Source organism: Mustelus asterias, chromosome 4 (assembly GCF_964213995.1).
Source record: "Mustelus asterias chromosome 4, sMusAst1.hap1.1, whole genome shotgun sequence".
Taxonomy (NCBI): domain Eukaryota; kingdom Metazoa; phylum Chordata; class Chondrichthyes; order Carcharhiniformes; family Triakidae; genus Mustelus; species Mustelus asterias.
The window spans coordinates 149,119,634-149,138,930 of record NC_135804.1 but is presented as its reverse complement, the minus strand read 5'-3'; the positions used below and the strand labels follow the sequence as shown (position 1 = coordinate 149,138,930).

The following is a 19,297-nucleotide window of genomic DNA, read 5'->3' as shown; positions in this document are numbered from 1 at the left end:
TTAAGCTAACTGTCCTACAGTTTCCTGCTTCCTGCCTTTCTCCTTTTTGAACAATTGTCTGTTTTCCAATCCTCTGGCACTCTCCCGGAATCTAGCAAGTTATGAAAAATTTCAACCAATGGGTCCACTATCTCTGCAGCCACTTCCATTAAAGCCATGGCATCCGTGCAGTTCATCGAGTCCTGGTGACTTGTCCACATTTATCATTCTCTAATACTCTATCCCTTGTAACTGGGATTTTTGTAAGTTCTATCATGTTATTTGAAATCAGTCCATCTAATATCTTAGAGATATTTGCAATGTCTTCAATGGTGAAGACATGCAAAAAATTTATTTAGCATATCCGCCATTTCTTTGTTTGCTGTTATTAATTCACCAGCCACGTTCAGTAGAGATCCTACATTTACCTTAGCCGCCACTTCCTATATATCTATATCCATAGAAACTCTTACTGTTTGTTCTTATGCCGCATGCAAGTTTTCTCTCAAAATTCATTTTCTCCCTTCTTATGAGTTTTTTTGTCTTTTGCTGCTGGATCCTAAGAACTTCCCAGTCCTTTGGTCTACCACTGTTCCTTGCCACTCTGTATATCCTGCTTTTCAATTTAACATTATCCTTGACCTCCTTTGTTAACCATGAATTTTGCCTCTTTCTCATGGAATCTCTCTTTTTGATTGGGATAAACCCCTGCTGAGCATTTTGGACCAACTGTTTGAATATCTATCACTGTTCATCGACTGACCTGTATCTTCATTTGTTTACACAGTTCACCTTAGACAATTCCCCCCTCGTACCATAATAATTTCCCTTATCTAAGTTGAAGACACTGGTTATGGATCTATGGAGATCGCCCTCAAACTTTATCTGGAATTCTATCACATTGTGGTCACTACCCCTAGGAGATCCTTAGGCACAAGATCCCTTACTAATCCTTTTTCATTAAACAAACCAAATCTAAAATAGCCTGTTACTGGCTAGGTCCCGCAACGCATTGCTCTGAAAAGCAATCCCTGATGCACTCCACAAATTCTTCTTCTATGCTACCCTTGCCAGTTTTGTTTGTCCAATCAACATGCAAATTAAAATCTTCCATGATAATTGCAGGTCCCTTCAAACATGCCCTTGATATTTCCCCATTGATGCTCTGACTGCTTGAGAGGTCTCATTTTGGGGGTCTTTGGACTATTCCCACTCTTGTCTTCCTTCCCCTACTATTCATGATTTCAACCCAAACTGATTCCACATCACTATCCACTGCCTTTATATCATGACTCACCACTGCTGTGAAACCTTCCTTGATTAACAATGCTGCCCCACCTCCTTTCCTCTTTGGCCTGTTCTTTGGGACATTGTAGATCCAGGAATGTTGAGCACCCAGCCCTGGTCACCCTGCAACAACATTTCAGTGATAGCTAATACATCATACTCATATGTTGCAATCTGTGCTATCAACTCATCCATCTTGATGCAAATGCTTATTGCATTCAGATAAAGAACACTTAGCTTTTGAGTTTTTGCGGTTTACAACTCCAGATTTGCTCTGTGTTGCATAGTTTTGTTACATTTCCTGTCCTGGCCTGTCACGCTTTGACAGTCAAGTTCCCCTCACTGTCCTGTGCCACTGCTCCATCATATACCCCTGAACTTTAAACTTTCTGTTCTTGGAACCCTACCCCCTCCTAGTTAGGGCCGTTGTATGAGTCCTTGGTGTAATATAATATTCATATGATCTTTCCCTACCTGTAGCTTTCTGTTGACTCAAACTGATCACTAACCTGCATGCCTACTTTTAACTCTGACTTCCTAATTTTCCAAACAACTGAAACCTCACCCCCATTCATTAGTTTAAAGCCCTCTCTACTTCCGCAGTCTGCAAGAACACTGGTCCCAGCGTGGTTCAGATGTAGGCTGTCCCAATGGTACAGTCCCCACTTTCCCCAGTACTGATACCAATGTCCAACGAACCGATACACACTTTTCCCACACCAGTCTTTGAGCCACGTATTCATCTCTCTAATTTTTATGTACCCTTTGCCAATTTGCGCATGGCTCAGGTAGTAATCCAGAGATTATAACCATGGTGGTTCTGTTTTTTAATTAATAGAATCCCTACAGTGCAGAAAGAGGCCATTCAGGCCATCGAGTCTGCACCGACCACAATCCCACCCAGGCCCTATTCCTGTAACCTCACATATTTACACTGCTAATCCCCTGACACTGGGGTTAATTTAGCATGGCCAATCAACCTAACCCGCACATCTTTGGAGTGTGGGAGGAAACCGGAGCACCCAGAGGAAACCCATGCAGACACGGGGAGAATGTACAAACTCCACACGGACAATGACCCGAGGCTGGAATTGAACCCGGGTCCGTGGTGCTGTGAGGCAGCAGTGCTAACCACCGTGCTGCTCCATCATATACTTCTGGTCTTTCCTGATCATTAAACTTTCTGTTCTTGGAACCTGCTCTTCAGTGCCCAACTCCTCAAACTGCCTCCACAGAACCTCCCTCCTTGTTCTACCTATATCCTTGGTCAAATGAGTTACCCTGTATTTTCAAACTGTGATCCCTAGTTCTAGATTCTCCCACAAGAGGAAACATCCTTTCCGCACCCACCCTGGCAATACCCCTCAGGATCTTAAAGTTTCAACCAAGTTGCCTCTTACTCTCCGCATTCACCCTCAGGATCTTAAAGGTTTTGATCAAGTCGCTCCTTACTCTCTTACATTCCAATGGATACAAGCTTAATCTCTCCAACCATTCCTCGTAAAACAATCCACCAATTCCTGATATTAATCTGGTAAACCAGGACACAGAAGTGGGCTGATCAATGGTAATACAAGGAGCAAACACTAATACTGACTGACTAACTGATGAGAGACTATCTGACAACTCAATATTCACTAAGTAATCACACTATCAAATCAGTGATTTAAGTGAGTTAAAACTCCTCCATTAAGATGTGCAGGTTATTGTTACTCTCACATTCATATAATTATCTTATTGATTTTCTGCTGTTTTGTGTTGACTTTGGCTTCACATAACATTTGTTAATTGACTGAAGTTCACAATAAGGGCTTGGTCATCAAAAGTTACAGCCCATGCAGTGATACAGACAGTGAAAAGCATTGTGACCCATCGTGTTAGAAATTTTATTGCATTTGGCATGATTCGCAGGGAGTATTGGCCTCAAGCCCAGCAACCACCTATTGCCAAGTCTTTGAAAATATCCGTTATTTTGGTACCATTTTTGTGTTGGAAAAATGTATATGCTGGTTTCTCATAGATAAGATAAACAGGATATGAATTTCTCTACGGAACTGTGTAAGTAGTGTTAATTGCGTCTACATTAATAGCTCATTCTACATTAACTTCAGGTTGGCACGTTAGAATCTATGTGCAACACAGTGAGATATTTTGTACATGCACAGAAATCACTCCCACCATGAAAATCTGAACGCACTCATTCTCTCATCAAGGCAGCCTATAAGTGCAGCTCTGGCATGAGTAAGGTAGGATATAGAGATTGGGCAGGTACTGCTGTCAGAATTGTAAACTAAAGGAGATAAATTATGTAAAATTAATGACCCCTTCCCTCCCTCCCCCACCATTTTCCATTTATTTAGTTTGGAATAAAATTGAGAGCGGAATGTGGGTAAAGCTGATAGCTTTGTAAGCGACTATTTAACGGCATCTGAGTGAAACTGCTTGGCCCACATTCTGCATTTACTTGTCTGGCCTTCATTCTGCACTTGCTTATTTATGCGACAGCGAATCGCTTTGTTAATGATCTCATTATGAATTTATTTTCTTTGGAGACATGATTAAATTTACAGGCTTTGTTCTGCATTTAAACCTGGAAGCTACGAGTGCCTGAACTCAAGAGCCTGAAAAGGATTGCCTTTTCATTAGGCAACTGTCCTCGCTGGCGGAGCATTTTGATATTAGTTTGCTCTCGCTAAACAAGATGGATGATTATTCACATTTCATGCAGCAGTTAACAAGATTACACTTAGCCTTCAGTGAAGGCGAGAAAATAAATACAGTCCTTAAGACAGTCAATTTAAAATACCTCTGCTTCTGCTCCCCTAATTGGTTAGTGGGTATGTGCACCAGCTGGTTGGGTTGGAGGCCTACAGACCAGCAGGTTTTATCCTTTCCACTGTGCTGAATTGGCTGGGCTCAGCTGGTGTGGCAATAGTAGAGACATAACCAAATGAGGATTTGAGTATAGGAGTAGGGATGTCTTGCTACAGTTATACAGGGCCTTGGTGAGGCCACACCTAGATTATTGTGTGCAGTTTTGGCCTCCTACTCTGAGGAAGGATATTTTTGCTATTGACGGAATCCAGTGAACGTTCACCAGACTGATTCCTGGAATGGCAGGACTGACATATGAAGAGTGACAGGATCGACTGGGCTTGTACTCACTGCAGTTTAGACGAATGAGAGGGGATCTTATCGAAACATGTAAAATCCTGATGAGACCAGACAGACTAGATGCGGGAAGAATGTTCCCGATGTTGGAAGTGCAGAACTAGGGGTCACAGTGTAAGAATAAGGGGTAAGCCATTCAGGACTGAGACAAGAAGAACTTTTTCACTCAGAGTTGTGAACCTGTGGAATTCTCTACCATAGAAAGCAGTTGGGGCCAGTTCGTTACATATGTTCAAGAGGGAGCTGGAAGTGGCCCTTGCGGCTAAAGGGATCAAGGAGTATGGAGAAAAAGCGGGAGTGGGATACTGAAAGTGCATGATCAGTCATACTCCTATTGAATGGTAGTGCAGACTCGAAGGGCCGAATGGCCTCCTCCTGCACCTATTTTCTATGTTTCTACAATTGGTCACAGTGACTGTACCTAGAGAATCGAGAAAGACCAGTACAGGGATTGAACCCACGACCTTAAGAAAAATGAGTCAGGGTTCCTATTCCTCAGCTCTGACCATTAACGTATAGTTGTTGTTGTCAGAGCATCTTCAGACCCATTCTGTCTTTTTTACCCATTGGGGAATAGTGGGGGAAGTGGTGGAAGGATTTCTGAGCTGATTATCAGCCCGTTGAACCATGTTGAACTCTCCTTTCATGGCCAACAGGTCCTGGTGTTGGACTCGAACCCGGAGCCTCTGGTCCTGCAGTAGGGATGCTATCACTGTGCCACAAGGCCTCTCTATTAACCTGTAGTGAAATGTGCACACATGTTTGAGGATGCTGGATTTGAGGGCAGGGTTGTACTTGGCTATGCTAATCCCTATGATTGAGTAGCCTGTCACCAATAAATGTCCGAGTTCAAAACAGGGAGAATAAATTCTAAAGTAAGATACTAGAGAGCAGCCAACACCTTTACCAACAACTGTATCCCACATGAGCTGTTGTTTGAGGGGGAGGGATGGGGATTGAAATAAAGACTTCATAGAATGTGAAAGTCATTGTGTGCCAAGAACCATGGAGGTCTAACAGCTAACATATGAAACCTATGTGGTGTGTTTGACTCAAGAATGCAAGAGTACCAAACACCGGGTAATTTAAATTTTTTGCAGCTCTTTTTGCTGGCATCAGCTATTTCAGTTGTTACCTCCTACATTTCCTGAGTCCAGATTTGGTCTTTGCTGTACTCGTGTGTGTAAAGTACTAATAAAAAACACATGAAGCTGACAGATTCTGGCAAGATCCAACCACCCTATTTAAACAAATGGAATTGTTCACGTAACAAATGAGAATAAACATCAAAGTGGAGCATGTAGGCAGTCGATCATTCTGCACTCTGAAGAGGTCTTTCAGTAGACACATCGGAAGAGTCACAGGATTAGATGAATAATTGATAGGTCCCTGTGGTCAGCAATATAATCACTTTACAGACATGACTATTTCACAATGTGCATACTTGTTCTTAAATAACAGCTTGAATTATTTCTCTTGTTACTCACTGCTGCCCCATCCTTCCCCCAGGCCATGCATTTTCTGTTTTCCTCCCGTCCACAGCCACTCTCGTCAACTTCACCTTCATCAGCCAGGAGAAATAGGCAATGAGGTCCCTAGCCTCTCTATCACTGCTGCCATTGTTTGAGCCATTAAAGCTTTGACAGCTGATAGCTCAGGATGGACAGAGTTAGCAATGCAAACCATCTTTTCTATTGCTCTTTTCTGAGGTTCTGTATCGCCATTGGAAACATGGGGCTCCCTCCATGCCTAATGCAGTGGGATTGTTCTGAATCTGTCAGAATAAGCATTTTTCCACAGCTCCCTGATGACTCAGTGTATAATGTGCAAAACCAGTGTTGGACTGAACTGCGCAGGAAAATCCCAGAGTCAGCTCTACTGTTCTGTGTTAGTTGATCTTGACAGGAGGAACGATGAGGTTCCTTCAGTTGACCTCAGTAATTCCAGGGCAAGGAAGAGGAAATATACAGCAGGAATTCCTGGGTATGGTTGCTGTCTGTTAACAACTCAAAGTTGCATAGGTGGAAGCATAGGATAAGATCACAATTAGGTTTGGCTGTGATATGTTAAGGACTAATGATCCCTGGACACTCATTACCTAAATTTACATCTGAATCATGGACGTTAGACAGTGGCAGTAGCTCCAGATTGGAGGGGATAAAATAAACAACAGTATATAAAGTAGCACAAGCATGTATTTGGAGAGTCAGCCATTGTGGATTTCTGATGTTACTTTACTTGCCCTTTCAGTAGCTCAATAGTTATTTTATCTGCTTGCCACCTTTTCTTGTTGGCCAATGATATGACCACATGAAGAGGTGTAAAAATAATTCCCCAATTGATGCCACTCCAAGTCTGACCTTAACCCAGCGTTTTTTCCTCTGAATTTCTGACATGAAGATCTGGCCGACTTTCTTGAGTTTAAAACGAAAAGGATTTATTGAGTTAAAAACCTGCCAGGTAAAGATATAAACGTATTTAAAAAGATAAATTCACACCCAACTTTCGCAAGACATGCATACACACAAGCATGCAGGATTACAAGCTATGCTGTGGGTTGTTGCTTTTTGATTCAAGTTAAAATTAAGTAATGACAATGAACTCTCTTTTTTTTACCTTTTATGTGTTCTTTGCAATAATCGGTGGCTGTGGAAGATTTTCTCCATGGCTATCTTGACATTCCAGGACTTGAAGTCCATTTAAAACTGCAATTGCCAGAGAGAATTTCTTTTTAAAATTCAGTCCATCTTTTCCAGAGGTGGTTGATTTTTGTACATGATATTCCTGTCAATGGAAATTCACTATCTCTGTACTGGATTTTTAAATCTGTACCAAAGATAAACTTGGGAGAGAAGGGGAGTGGGAGAATATCACTGCCCCAGTAGCATGTTCTTCCAGGCTCCTCCTGTTTTAGCAGCTTGTGTGCTGTATTAAAAGAGATAGCAAAATTGGTTATTCTGGTCACATGACTTTTCTCCCCATAATAATTTAAGAAGGTATTTGCTTGGCTGATACCTGAATAGACTGTTGTCCCATCACCTACAATGTCCCAGCCATTAGCTTCTGAATGATTCATTATCCATCTTGATGGGATAGCAAAAACACCTTTCCATATAGATATTGTCCCAGTAGACTTTCTATCCATGCTTGAGAGATAGTTGCTGGAATTCAACCGCTCTGCCTGCCATGGAATCGGAGCGGGCAAGGGGCGGACAATGGAAATGTCCATTGACCTCGGGCAGGATTTTCTGGCCTCAGGTCGAGCAAGGCCGTTAAATCTCACCCAGCATTATAGATATGCAAATGTGAGGTCCAGTATATTTCAGTAAATCTTTTGAAGTAATTCTTGACATCAGCAGGTGACTTGTGACAGCCACCTGTCCTTGCTTACTTTGCGAAAGTCCTATTTAACAGTTTGATCAGCCAATGAAATTAAAGATTACTACCAATAATGAACTAGTCACAAAGTAGGTTTACCAGGCTGATTCCAGGGACTGATGTATGAGGAGAGATTGACCGGGTTAGGATTGTTTTCCCTGGAGTTCAGACGAATGAGAGGGGACCTCATTGAGACTTATAAAATTCCAACAGGACCAGACAAGGTAGATGTAGGGTGGGGGAATCCAGAACCAGATGTCGCAGTCTGAGGATTCAGGGTAGACTAGGATGGAGGTGAGGAGACATTTCTTCACCCAAAAAGTGGTGAGCCTGTGGAATTCATTACCACAGGAAGTAGTTGATGCCAAAACATTGAATGTATTCAAAAGGTGGCTGGATATAGCACTTGGGGCAAATGGGATCAAAAGTTATGGGGAAAAAGCAAGATTAGGCTATTGAGTTGGACAATCAGCCATGATCGTGATGAATGGTGGAGCAGGCTCGAAGATCCAAATGGCCTCCTCCTGCTCCTATCTTCTATGTTTCTATGTTATATCGCAAATCAAGAGAGAGGAATTGCAACTTATTACATGACCACTTCATTGCTGGTTAGGCAAACAAAATAATCTAGGCAAAATGTTTTCACTTTAGCAAGAATTTGTGCAATAGTCATGAATGGTGGAGCAGACTCGATGGACCAGATGGACTACTGCTGACCTATCTCTTACGTTCTTATGTTATATTGTATATTAAATAGATCAGCTCATTTGCATTTTGACTACATTTCGGGGATGTAGTGTCATTAAATGATTCTGCTGGAGTCAGTGCCAAAGGCACAATACAGTTCTAAATGTTATTAAATAATTGAAGATGGGCACAAATGAGATTTCAGTTCAGAATTCAGCTCTTAAGTATGGGGTTACGTAAGACTTGTTTCAAAGTCCCAACTGGGATCAGATGCAGAAAAGAAGCAATTAAGTATCTGACACAGAAAGATATGCACACAGGTCATTCGTAAAATAGCGAGTTGCTTTCATAATCCCAATGAAAAGTAAATCCAGTTGTACTCATTTTGCTTGGAATTTTCAGCCCTGGTCAGCTGATATGGATTTTGTGGATGGTTCCAAACAGCCGTGTTTGACAAAATTAACTGTGCAAGACAACATTTTCATCCAATAACCAAAACCAAATACTGCAGATGCTGCAAATGTTAAATAAAACCAGAAAATGCTGGAAATTCTCAGCAGGCCTGACAGTATCAATGACCTTAACTCAATTTCACTCTCCACAGATGCTGCTAGACTTGCTGACTATTTCAGCGTTTTCTAGTTTTATTTAAAATTTCCACCCATATGTGTTGCAAAGAACCTGACTGGATCCTGAGCTACATAAAAGTAAGTTTGAACTGGTCATGAATTCTGTGTCAATGTGATGCCGAGGCTGCTGGTCAGCCTGGTGGGTCATATCTAACACCACCTCCCTTTGGCTGCTTGCAACAGGCAGAGTTCTAGCTGCACTCAATCAGTCCGGGCTTGCAAAAGACAAAACATAGGCTTGGATTTTCGCCACAACGGAAAACCTCTCTATGATGGAAAAAATAGCATAAGTACCCAAAAATCGCAAGTCCTCCCCCTAAAAATAGCACTTAGCATTTTGCACATATGTGCTAGCCATTTAAATCATCAGCTTTCTCTATTGAAGTTGGACTTTAGTAGCCCAGGCATGTGAAACTGAAGTGTGCAGAGTAGACCCTGGTAACAGCAAGCCTGAACTTTGTGGATGCATTTGGATAGCCTTTGGAGACGTAAGGTATCCCTTTGGATTTGGTGCTGGGACACATTGGGGGATGTCAGGTGCCCTTTGTGGGTGGTCAGGCGCACTTGGGGGTGTTAAGGTGCCCTTTGGAATTGTTAAAAGTAGGCATAAATGTGCGTTAAAAATGCATGACCTCATTCACTATCTAACTGTGAAATGGCAGGCACTCTGTGATAATGGATGGCTGTGTAATCAATCATGCAGCTGTAATTCAGTAATGGGAGCCTTTAGGCTTATGTCAACAGAGTGAAATAGCAGGCAATGATTTTTTTGTTGAGTGCAGAAATCTTTCCCAGCTTGTCTCTCTGTTTCACCAATATTAGAAATGCAAATTTAGGGTATTTGTATAACATACTCTCTTGATCAATTGTGCAAAGTGGACTGTGACATTATTCAGCTGATTCATTCAGTGTGCCAGCTTCAATAACAATTTTTACGCAGCCGTACGTGGTTGTTAGGCCTTCTTTAATCCAGACCTGGTCATATCAAGTATTAAGCTAAAACCCAAGCAGCTAATGCAAACAATATGAAACATTTTTTCTGGGTTTCTTTCTGTTGCGGATTTGACCATGCACTTTTCTTTCTGTTTAGGGGAGAGCTATGTTTGCTCATCACATGACATCTTCAAAAAGGTGGATTACACCAAGAATGTGAATCCCAACTGGTCGGTGAATGTCAAAGCCTCTGCTACCCAGAAAGTGCCACAGTCCCTGGCCAGTGCCAAGCACATGACTGAGGTCAAAGAAACCAAGGACTTTGTCCGTCCTAAGCTAGTGACTGTGATACGGAGTGGAGTTAAGCCACGGAAAGCAGTGAGAGTTCTGCTCAACAAGAAAACAGCACACTCCTTTGAGCAAGTTCTTACTGACATCACTGAGGCCATCAAGCTGGAGACTGGGGTCGTGAAGAAGCTGTACACTTTGGATGGCAAGCAGGTGAGTCTCGCTGTTCCATCAACAATCAGCCAGTATGAGGTGAGCTATAAAGCCTGTATGGGTGCTATATTGAAATAGCCTGGTCAATTGGTGGATGAAATCTGACCTTCATTTAGTTGACTGCCTTATTCTCAATTTTCCACTGCAGAATATACATCGGTGTGGTTTTGTTATTCTGACAGACCACTTGTGTCTTTAAAAGTCTTGTAGCACTAATCCTATAAATCAGGGCATTATGAAAGCCTCTTACGACAGATCAGTGAATGAGTGAATACCTTCAAAACCCTCTTAGATAAATCAATCTAACAGTACACATGGGAAATAATGTAGCATCTGATCCAAGAACTTGTGGTCAGCAGCATTAATTGATTGCATGGGTATGTGCAGTGAGACTCTTGAAGGTATTCTTATGAATAATTGTCTGAGAACCTCAAAAGAGTTTCATAGAATCTCTACAGTGCAGAAGAATGCCATTCGGTCCATCAGGTCTGCACCATCTCTTACCCAGGCTCTAACCCTGTAACCACACATTTACCCTGCTAATCCCATATATATATCTTGGGACACTGAGGGGAAATTTATCATGGCCAATCTACCTAATCTGCACATGTTTGAACTGTGGGAGGAAACCGGAGCACCCGGAGGAAACCCACGCAGACACGGGGAGAACATGCAAATTCCAGTTTGAAGTGATGATGAATTATATGAACGAGTGACTCTATCTATGAGCTTCTTAAAGGTCCCATGTGGGGCAGATAGTCAAATTGTGCAGCATTTTATTTTAAGAAAAATCAATTGGAATGCTGTGCAATAAATGATAGCGTCTGTTGTGTGGGGCAAAGAGGCTGTTGAATGGCTCTATAAAAGATATAGCACTTGAGGGAATCTGTAGGATTTCCACAGGAATGACCAGATACAACAAACATGTGATTGCAAAGAAATGGACCACCAATGGAGAAGATAATGCTACAGGTGAGGACAATCCCCAATGTCTACTCACATTTGATACATGTTCTTGATCTTGCTTCTAATTTTAAACTTTTTATATTAATGTGTATATAAAGCCATGGGCCTTGTTTCTATTTCTTGCACATTTCTTCAAGCCTTGCACCTAAAAGCATGGCTGGTACACTGCTTCTCGTCTCTGTCAATACTAATCACCAGGAGATTATAAGATCTGATGATGATGTAATCACCCTCTGATAAACTATTGCACATACACACTTTGCATACCTCCCAACTATTGGTCAATTATGTCTGGGGACAATTTAACTTAACAGTTGTGATTAAGCTGCAGACATCTCAATCAGACAAGAGTAATTGTTTAATTTCATATCAAACGGACACTGCTAACCGACATTACCAAGACATGCTATTTATTACCACATTCCCGAATATAGAATTACAATGAGTGGAACCCACTCAGTTTTGCCCTTGACTTTACATTCAAAGTTTATATTGGGATGTGTGTGTCATTGCCAGCAGTTGAGGCTATTTCAAGATGACAAGTACAATAAGAAAGGATAAAGCAAAATACTGCGGATGCTGGAATCTGAAACAAGAACTGAAAATGCGGGAGAAACTCAGTGGGTCTGACAGCGTCTGTGGAGAGAGAAGAGAGCCATTGTTTCGAGTCAGGAAGCCCCTTTGTCAGAGCTCTGACGAAGGGCCATCCCGAGTTGAAACATTGGCTCTATTCTTTCTCCACAGATGCTGTCAGACCCGCTAAGTTTCTCCCGCATTCACAATAAGAAGGGACACAGGGTTTCACAGTGAAGTTGGTTATCATATATTGCTGACCTTACATTTTGACTTGCTCATCAATTTGAAGGTAAACATTCTTCGTATTTCTCACCATATCAACTTGGTTTGAGGACCTGATCTCAGGCCTGACCTCATTGCCGGGTGTGTAGAAACAGCCCAGGGATGACACCTCTGAGTATTCCTTCCTTACCTGTGAGGCTGATCACCTCCCTGTAGTGACATGGCTGAAATGGGGAGCTTAGTGCCCTGGAGAAATCGAAGCTACATATACCTCATGTCTACACTCCAGTCAAAAATATCTACCTGAAGTTTGAAGACTGGTTTAATCGCCAGACTCGCCGTGTGCTATTTACTGCCAGTATAATGATCACAAGCAACAGGAAAAACAAGAAGTTCTTCAGTATAAACCAGGTATGCCACTTCCTTTTCTTCTGTATGTCATTGGTGTCTTTTCAGTTAACACACAAACTTGGGCAGGGACATTAGAAAATTGCCATGTCCGAGAAACATCTTTACCAATGAGGGATCCTTTCAGAATAATGGGATTCTGTGACTGAAACTTGAGAGAGCAGGTTTTTCTGTTATTGTGAAACGCACATAGACCTCAGGTGAGGATCTCCTGTAACTCCAGCATCTTGCTTGAAATGACTGTTTAAATGAAGGAAGGTACCATCGTTGCTGCTGTTCGTACCCTTTTAACACAATTCCATGCATAAATTTTGGGGAATGGAGGGCCAGCTCCAGTAATTTAGGCTGTGATTAAATTACTGTCACAACACAGGAAGCGTGGCTGCCATCCTTCTGAGGAGTATTACAAAATAAAAAAAAAGTAGATTCACCAATTGAAGCCCCCTCCATTCAAGCTGAAGAAGCGATGTCTGGAACAGCTGTGATAATCAGTGGAATTCAGAGTGTTGTGTGCAAGATGTCACTGTTTTACAATGCCTTATTTCTCGCTTGTAAGCATGTAATTTGAGGATGCAGCACTATCATTACAGATACCAAAGCTTTTCATTTTGACACAAAATAGTCTTTGCCAAAGTATCTAAAATTCCAGTTTAGCATCATAGGAGGGTGGGGAGGGGGGAGGGGGGAGGGGGGGAGTTTAAAAGAACACGCTGTATGTGGCCCTCAGATCATTGCCAGACTTTCTCACTTAGAATTAAAAACCTATTTAAATCATCCTGCTCATTTTCCACAAAACCTCCTGTCGTGGTCTGAGCTGCAGAAATTACGCAAGTCTATGACTCCTGGAAAGATCTCAGATGTTCTGAGGAGCACAAAGATTAGGGGTAAGTTAATTAAGGACATGCTTTGTGGTACCATTTATTAATGCTAGAAGAGATCTTTGAAATGACTCAGGAAAAAATATTCATATGCTTCCTATTTCTTGTGATACCATTCACATTTGCTCACACCATTAATGTTGTTTCTGCTGTTGTGTAAGTCACTCCCTGTGTTTAGAAAACAGAAACATTCTTTGAAGTGCGATGTATGCACCAGATTTTATGGTAACTGTATCATGGTGCCATTAAAGCGGGTTTGCAGACAAGGGCTGATTGGGAGTGTTAAACTGTACATTTGTTATGCCTCATGCATTGGGTGTTTACTCATCATCACTGAGAATGATGTGTCTAAAAAGAGCAAACAGGAGATTTTGAGCGCACCATTAAAATGCTCACAACCTTTGTGTTTCGTATTCACCAATCATGATGTAACGCATGGAGCACTGTTGCAGAACAAGTTATTGGATCACGTAGAGATAAATGATCTCACAAGTAGGATGGGGAGAATGGCGATGAGCTGAAACAGTACTTTAAAATATTGCCTAATGATGGATTGCAGGATTCGCATGAAAGCTGGAGCTTTTTTCTTCTCCCACACATTTGTGCAATGTCCCAATTGCTCACTAATATTCTAATCTTTAGAGTAACAGACAATCATTTCTCTTTACTATAATTGGAGCAGTTTGGTTAAATGTTCTGTGGTGATTTTATAACACTGCAAAGAATACTTACACAGGTCTCTTCAGTAACAGAGTAACTGCTTTAATGGATGAGTTGAAATAACTATTAGAACTACCTGTGTGTGTATTGCCTCAATGATTAATAGCTGCTTACATGGAAAAAAGAGGGTTCATATGGAAGGGGACATATATCTGGATTGCATAAGTTCAAGAATGTCATGTTAAATAATTCCCTTTGATGTTCTAGAGGCAAGAAAAAATATTCATGCAATATTTTGGCCATGTTGTCAAGAACGGCTGAGATGATATAAACGGTTTTGTCTATAACATTAATGGGGTAATGGATGAAAAAAATTTCAGCCCTAGATAGAATGCTGGCAATTTTTCTCAGTGAAAAATCTAACTTCTCATTTGCTTCAAAGTACTCAGATTTCCGTTGTAGATAGCCAATACAATATAATGTGGGATGAGCAGTGAGGTACACGTGGTAATGGAGGGGGAGGGAGTGTGTGGGGAGTGGTGATGTTTGGGTGTGGTGAGGCAGGGCTGATGTTGCTGGCATATCTTGGGGAAGTATGGGAAGGCCTTTGCTAAAGTAGTACAAATGGAACATGTGCTGAATAAGTTCTTCGCAAGCACCAGGAACTGATCCTTTTCCTTTAAGGTTGGACCAAAATGTAATAGTGAATGAGTATTGTAATATGATGTAGCTAAATTTCATAGTTCAGAAATCCCCACTTCAGTTTATCTCATTGGTAACACTTCCAGCTCCAAGTCAACAGATTGCGGATTGAAGCCCCCCCCCTCAGAACTAGAGCAAATAATCTAGGGTGACACTTCATTGTAGCACTGAAGAAATGGCGGTGTTATTTTCTGGATGAAATAGTGGACTGAGACGTTGCCTGTCTGTTCAGGTGAATATAAAAGATCCTATATCACTATTTAAAGAAAGCAAGGAGTTCTTGCTGAATCGTAGTCAACATTTTTCCCTTCACAGATACCTCACTAAATTTTAAGTTTATTTATTAGTATCATAAGTAGGCTTACATTAACACTGCAATGAACTTACTATGAAAATCCCCTAGTTGCCACATTCCGACAACTGTTCGGGTACAATGAGGAAGAATTTAGCATGACCACTGCACCTAACCAGCATGACTTTTCGGACTGTGAAAAGAAACTGGAGCACCCGGAGGAAACCCACGCAAACACGGGACAAACATGCAGACTCCGCACAGACAGTGACCCGACTGGGAATCGAACCCAGGTCCCTGGCGTTGTGAGACAACAGTGCTAACCACTGTGCCACCGTGCTGCCCATATGAACCAACTATCTGGTCATTTATGTAATTTGTTGCTTTTGGGACTTCATACATAAAGTGACAGACAGGTTTCCTAACAAAACAACTGTGACTACGTGTTCAAAGCAATTCATTGCATATGAAGCACTTTAGGGTATCTCAGAGATGTGAAAAACATTGCATTAATGTAAATCTATTTGTCATTTCTTCACATTAGCAGTAATTAGTCTGATTATATTTCAACAAATTAAAATAAAGCTAGTTCACTGTTCAAACTTCCTACATTTTTCATCAATCTCAAATACTATTAGTAATGATGACAAAGTTCTAGTGCCGCTGTATGATTAGCTGATTCTGTAGCTCTCCTTAATCAGGTTTGAATCCTGCCACGGCAGATGGTGGAATTTGAATTCAATAAAAAAAATCTGGAATTAAGAATCTACTGAGGAGGATGAAACCATTGTCGATTGTTGGAAAAACCCATCTGGGGTTCACTAATGCCCTTTAGGGAAGGAAATCTGTCATCCTTACCTGGTCTGGCCTTCATGCGACTCCAGAGCCACAGCAACGTGGTTGACTTTCAACTGCCCTCCAAGGGCAACCAGGGATGGGCAATAAATGCTGGTCAGCCAATGGCACCCATGTCCCACAAATGAATAAAAAAAATTTGGCAGACCCTTGCTCTGGGGAAAAAACATAAGTGATGCCCAAGTATATTTAAATACAGATTACAACATCATTTATTTGTACTGAAAAGGATAAAGATCTAGTGATTTATGATGTCACCTGATTCCCATTTACTTAACCATGTTGCCAGCAATGGTACTTCCAACTTTGGCTATCAGGTAAGGTGCAACAGATAGGGAAAATAATGATAAACAAAACGTTCAAAACAACTTGACATAATAGCGCACATTTGTAGGCAAACTTTCCTCGGGTGATCAAACATTTCTTCTTTGAATTCTATCAAGTAAAGCTGACAGATCCCCTGGGGTATTCCTCCCAGCATCCTTCATTCACCAGAGGTCCTGCTTTGCTCCTTCCCTAAGTTTGTTTGGATGAAAATGAAATGGAGAAAGGCCCAGTTTTTTTCTTGTATTATAATGTTGCATAAAGATTGCTATTCAGTTCATGCACATGACCAGTTGCTCCTGGTCCATCACTCACTCTGTGAGGATTATTTTTCCCTGTTTTCCAATTCTAAAGACAAAATGAAGGTATTCCTCTTGCTAAACTTTTTGTCAAATCAAATTTTCAGAGACGAATATAGCCCATAAGTGGCTTGAATCAGAATCAAGCAGCATCAACAACTTGTATTTCTATGGCATCATTAACATAATAAAGCATTTCACAAAGGCATTAATAAAGCACATCAGGAATTAGTACAGCTGACCAAAAGCTTGGTCGAAAAGATAGGTTTCAGAGAATGAATGGAAGAAAGTGAGGGAGAGAGGCAGATGGTTCTAGGGTGGGAATTCCAGATGTTAAAGCCTTGGTAGCTGAAGACATGATCACCGATGGTAGAGCAATTAAAATCAGGACTGCTTAAGAGGCTAGAATTCAAGGAATGTGACTATCTCAGAAGATTGTGGATTGGAGGAGATTACAGAGAGAGGGTAGGGGCAAGGCAATGGAGGGAGTTAACACAAGCATGAGAATTTAAAAATCAAGACTTTGCTTTACTGGGAGCCACGATAGGTTAGTGAATGCAGGGGTAATGGGTGAATGGGCCTTGTTGCAAGTTAGGAAGTAGGCAGCACAGTTTTGGATAATTTTAAGCTCTGAGGATATAGGTTCTTGAACCTGGCCAATGACTGTAATCTCCACACGGGTGAAGTCATGTAAATTTCCACATATTCAATGCCAACATGTTGCTGAGTGCTATCAGCAATTTGGTCGATTTGTAAACTGGCTTTTAAATAAAGTTATGCTTGTGACATGAGTGATGGTACAAATTGGGAGAATTAAAGACAATATAATTTGAATTATCTTTTGAAGAGACCATTTCTTTAAAAAGATATTGTGATGTAAGTTGTGAAGGACAGGAAAATTGAGAGGATGAAGGATCAGCAATGTACAGTAATCCTGGAACTCCCCAGCAAACAATCCTATCTATCTATAGACATCCAGCAGAAGATAAAGATAGTGCCCTCTCCTCTGCAATGTCTGTCCTCCTCAGAAAATATTGTCAAATGATTTTAATGAATGTCTAAAGAGTATAAGAGTAGAGAAATGTTGTTGCAATTGTATAGGGTGTTGGGGAGACCACATCTGGAGTATTGTGTCCAGTTTTGGTCTCCTTATTTGAGGAAGGATGTGGTGGCATTGGAGGCAGTTCAGAGGAGGTTCACCCGATTGATTCTGAGATGAAAGTATTGATGTATGAGGAGAGATTAAACAGTTTGGGCTTGTACCTGCTGGAGTTTAGAAGGATGAGAGGGGATCTGATCGAGGTATATAAAATTTTAAAAGGGATTGATGAAGTAAATGTAGATCAGATGTTTCCTCTTATGGAGCAATCTAGAACAAGAGTCACAGGTATAGGCTGCGAGGCGGTAGATTTAAAATGAGATGAGGAGGAACTATTTCTTGCAGAGGTGGTGAATTTGTGGAACTTGCTGCCCTGTAGTGCAGGGGAGTCTGAATTGCTGAATGGTTTCAAGAAGGAGATAGATATATTTCTGATAAAAAAAACAGATTCAAGGGATATGGGGAATAGGCGGGCAGGTGGATTTGAGACCAGGGAGAGATCAGCAATGATCTGATCGAATGGCGGAGCAGGCTCAAAGGGCTGTGATACGGAGTGGAGTTAAGCCACGGAAAGCAGCTCCTAATTCCTATGTTCCTATGTTCTCATGTAAAATCACCTGTTACTGCTCCCATAAAGATACCATTCACAACTAAATTTAGGTGGTGAACATTGGGGCAGGATATTTCATCACTAGGATATCACGTTCCAGTTTGATCCTTTTTCCACATGGCCTCTATCTATGCACAGTTTCTGGGAAGGGTGATATAGCGTGAACCATGACTGCAGATTCTCCACTACCTTTAGCCTAGGGATACAGGGGACAATTGCAGCCGTGGCTGTTATCAGCATGAAACAATTCAATTGGAGACCTTCCTAACTTGTATGGTTCAGTACTGCATCTGATGATGCATTTACCCACTAATTCGTTTGAAGAATTTGCTAGTGTCCTATTTAAATAAGACAACTTCTGAGTTATGCATTAGATGCAGAATTAAAGGAATATTTTAAGTACAGTTTTGCCTTGAACAAAAGTGACATGGACAGAAAAATGCAACTTAATGATTGGGAACAACCATCAGATTAGATAAGTAGCAATTATTTTGCTTGTAATGAACATTTCAATCTGTTTTATGCTACATTTGGGTAAAAGGAATAATTAACATGCAAGAAAGGAGTTTGAACCTCAATTAACACTCTCTCCTAATAGATCATATGAGATTTTGGGGCGATATTTTTACATCTATTTTTAAGTAAACTGGTTTGTTTTATTCATAGCTCGAGATGTATAATCTATCCATAGTCTGATACATTCTCCTCTGTATCTTTGTATGAAAGTGTATTTTACTGAATGATACAATAACCTCTGAAAACTATTTAATTTGATTTATTATTGTCACATGTATTAACATACAGTGAAAAGTATTGTTTCTTGCGTGCTATATAGACAAAA

The 19,297-nt window shown here is 41.1% G+C and overlaps 1 protein-coding gene across 1 annotated transcript in view; it reads left to right on the top strand.

Annotated features, from left to right (window-relative positions):
• Positions 1 to 19,297, top strand: part of LOC144493178 (neuronal migration protein doublecortin-like) — a 125,286-nt gene that overhangs the window by 9,017 nt on the left and 96,972 nt on the right. Inside the window, exon 3 of the mRNA XM_078212074.1 lies at positions 10,222 to 10,565. Within this exon, the coding sequence (XP_078068200.1) occupies positions 10,222 to 10,565 (344 nt within the window). The remainder of the gene's footprint in view (positions 1 to 10,221; positions 10,566 to 19,297) is intronic.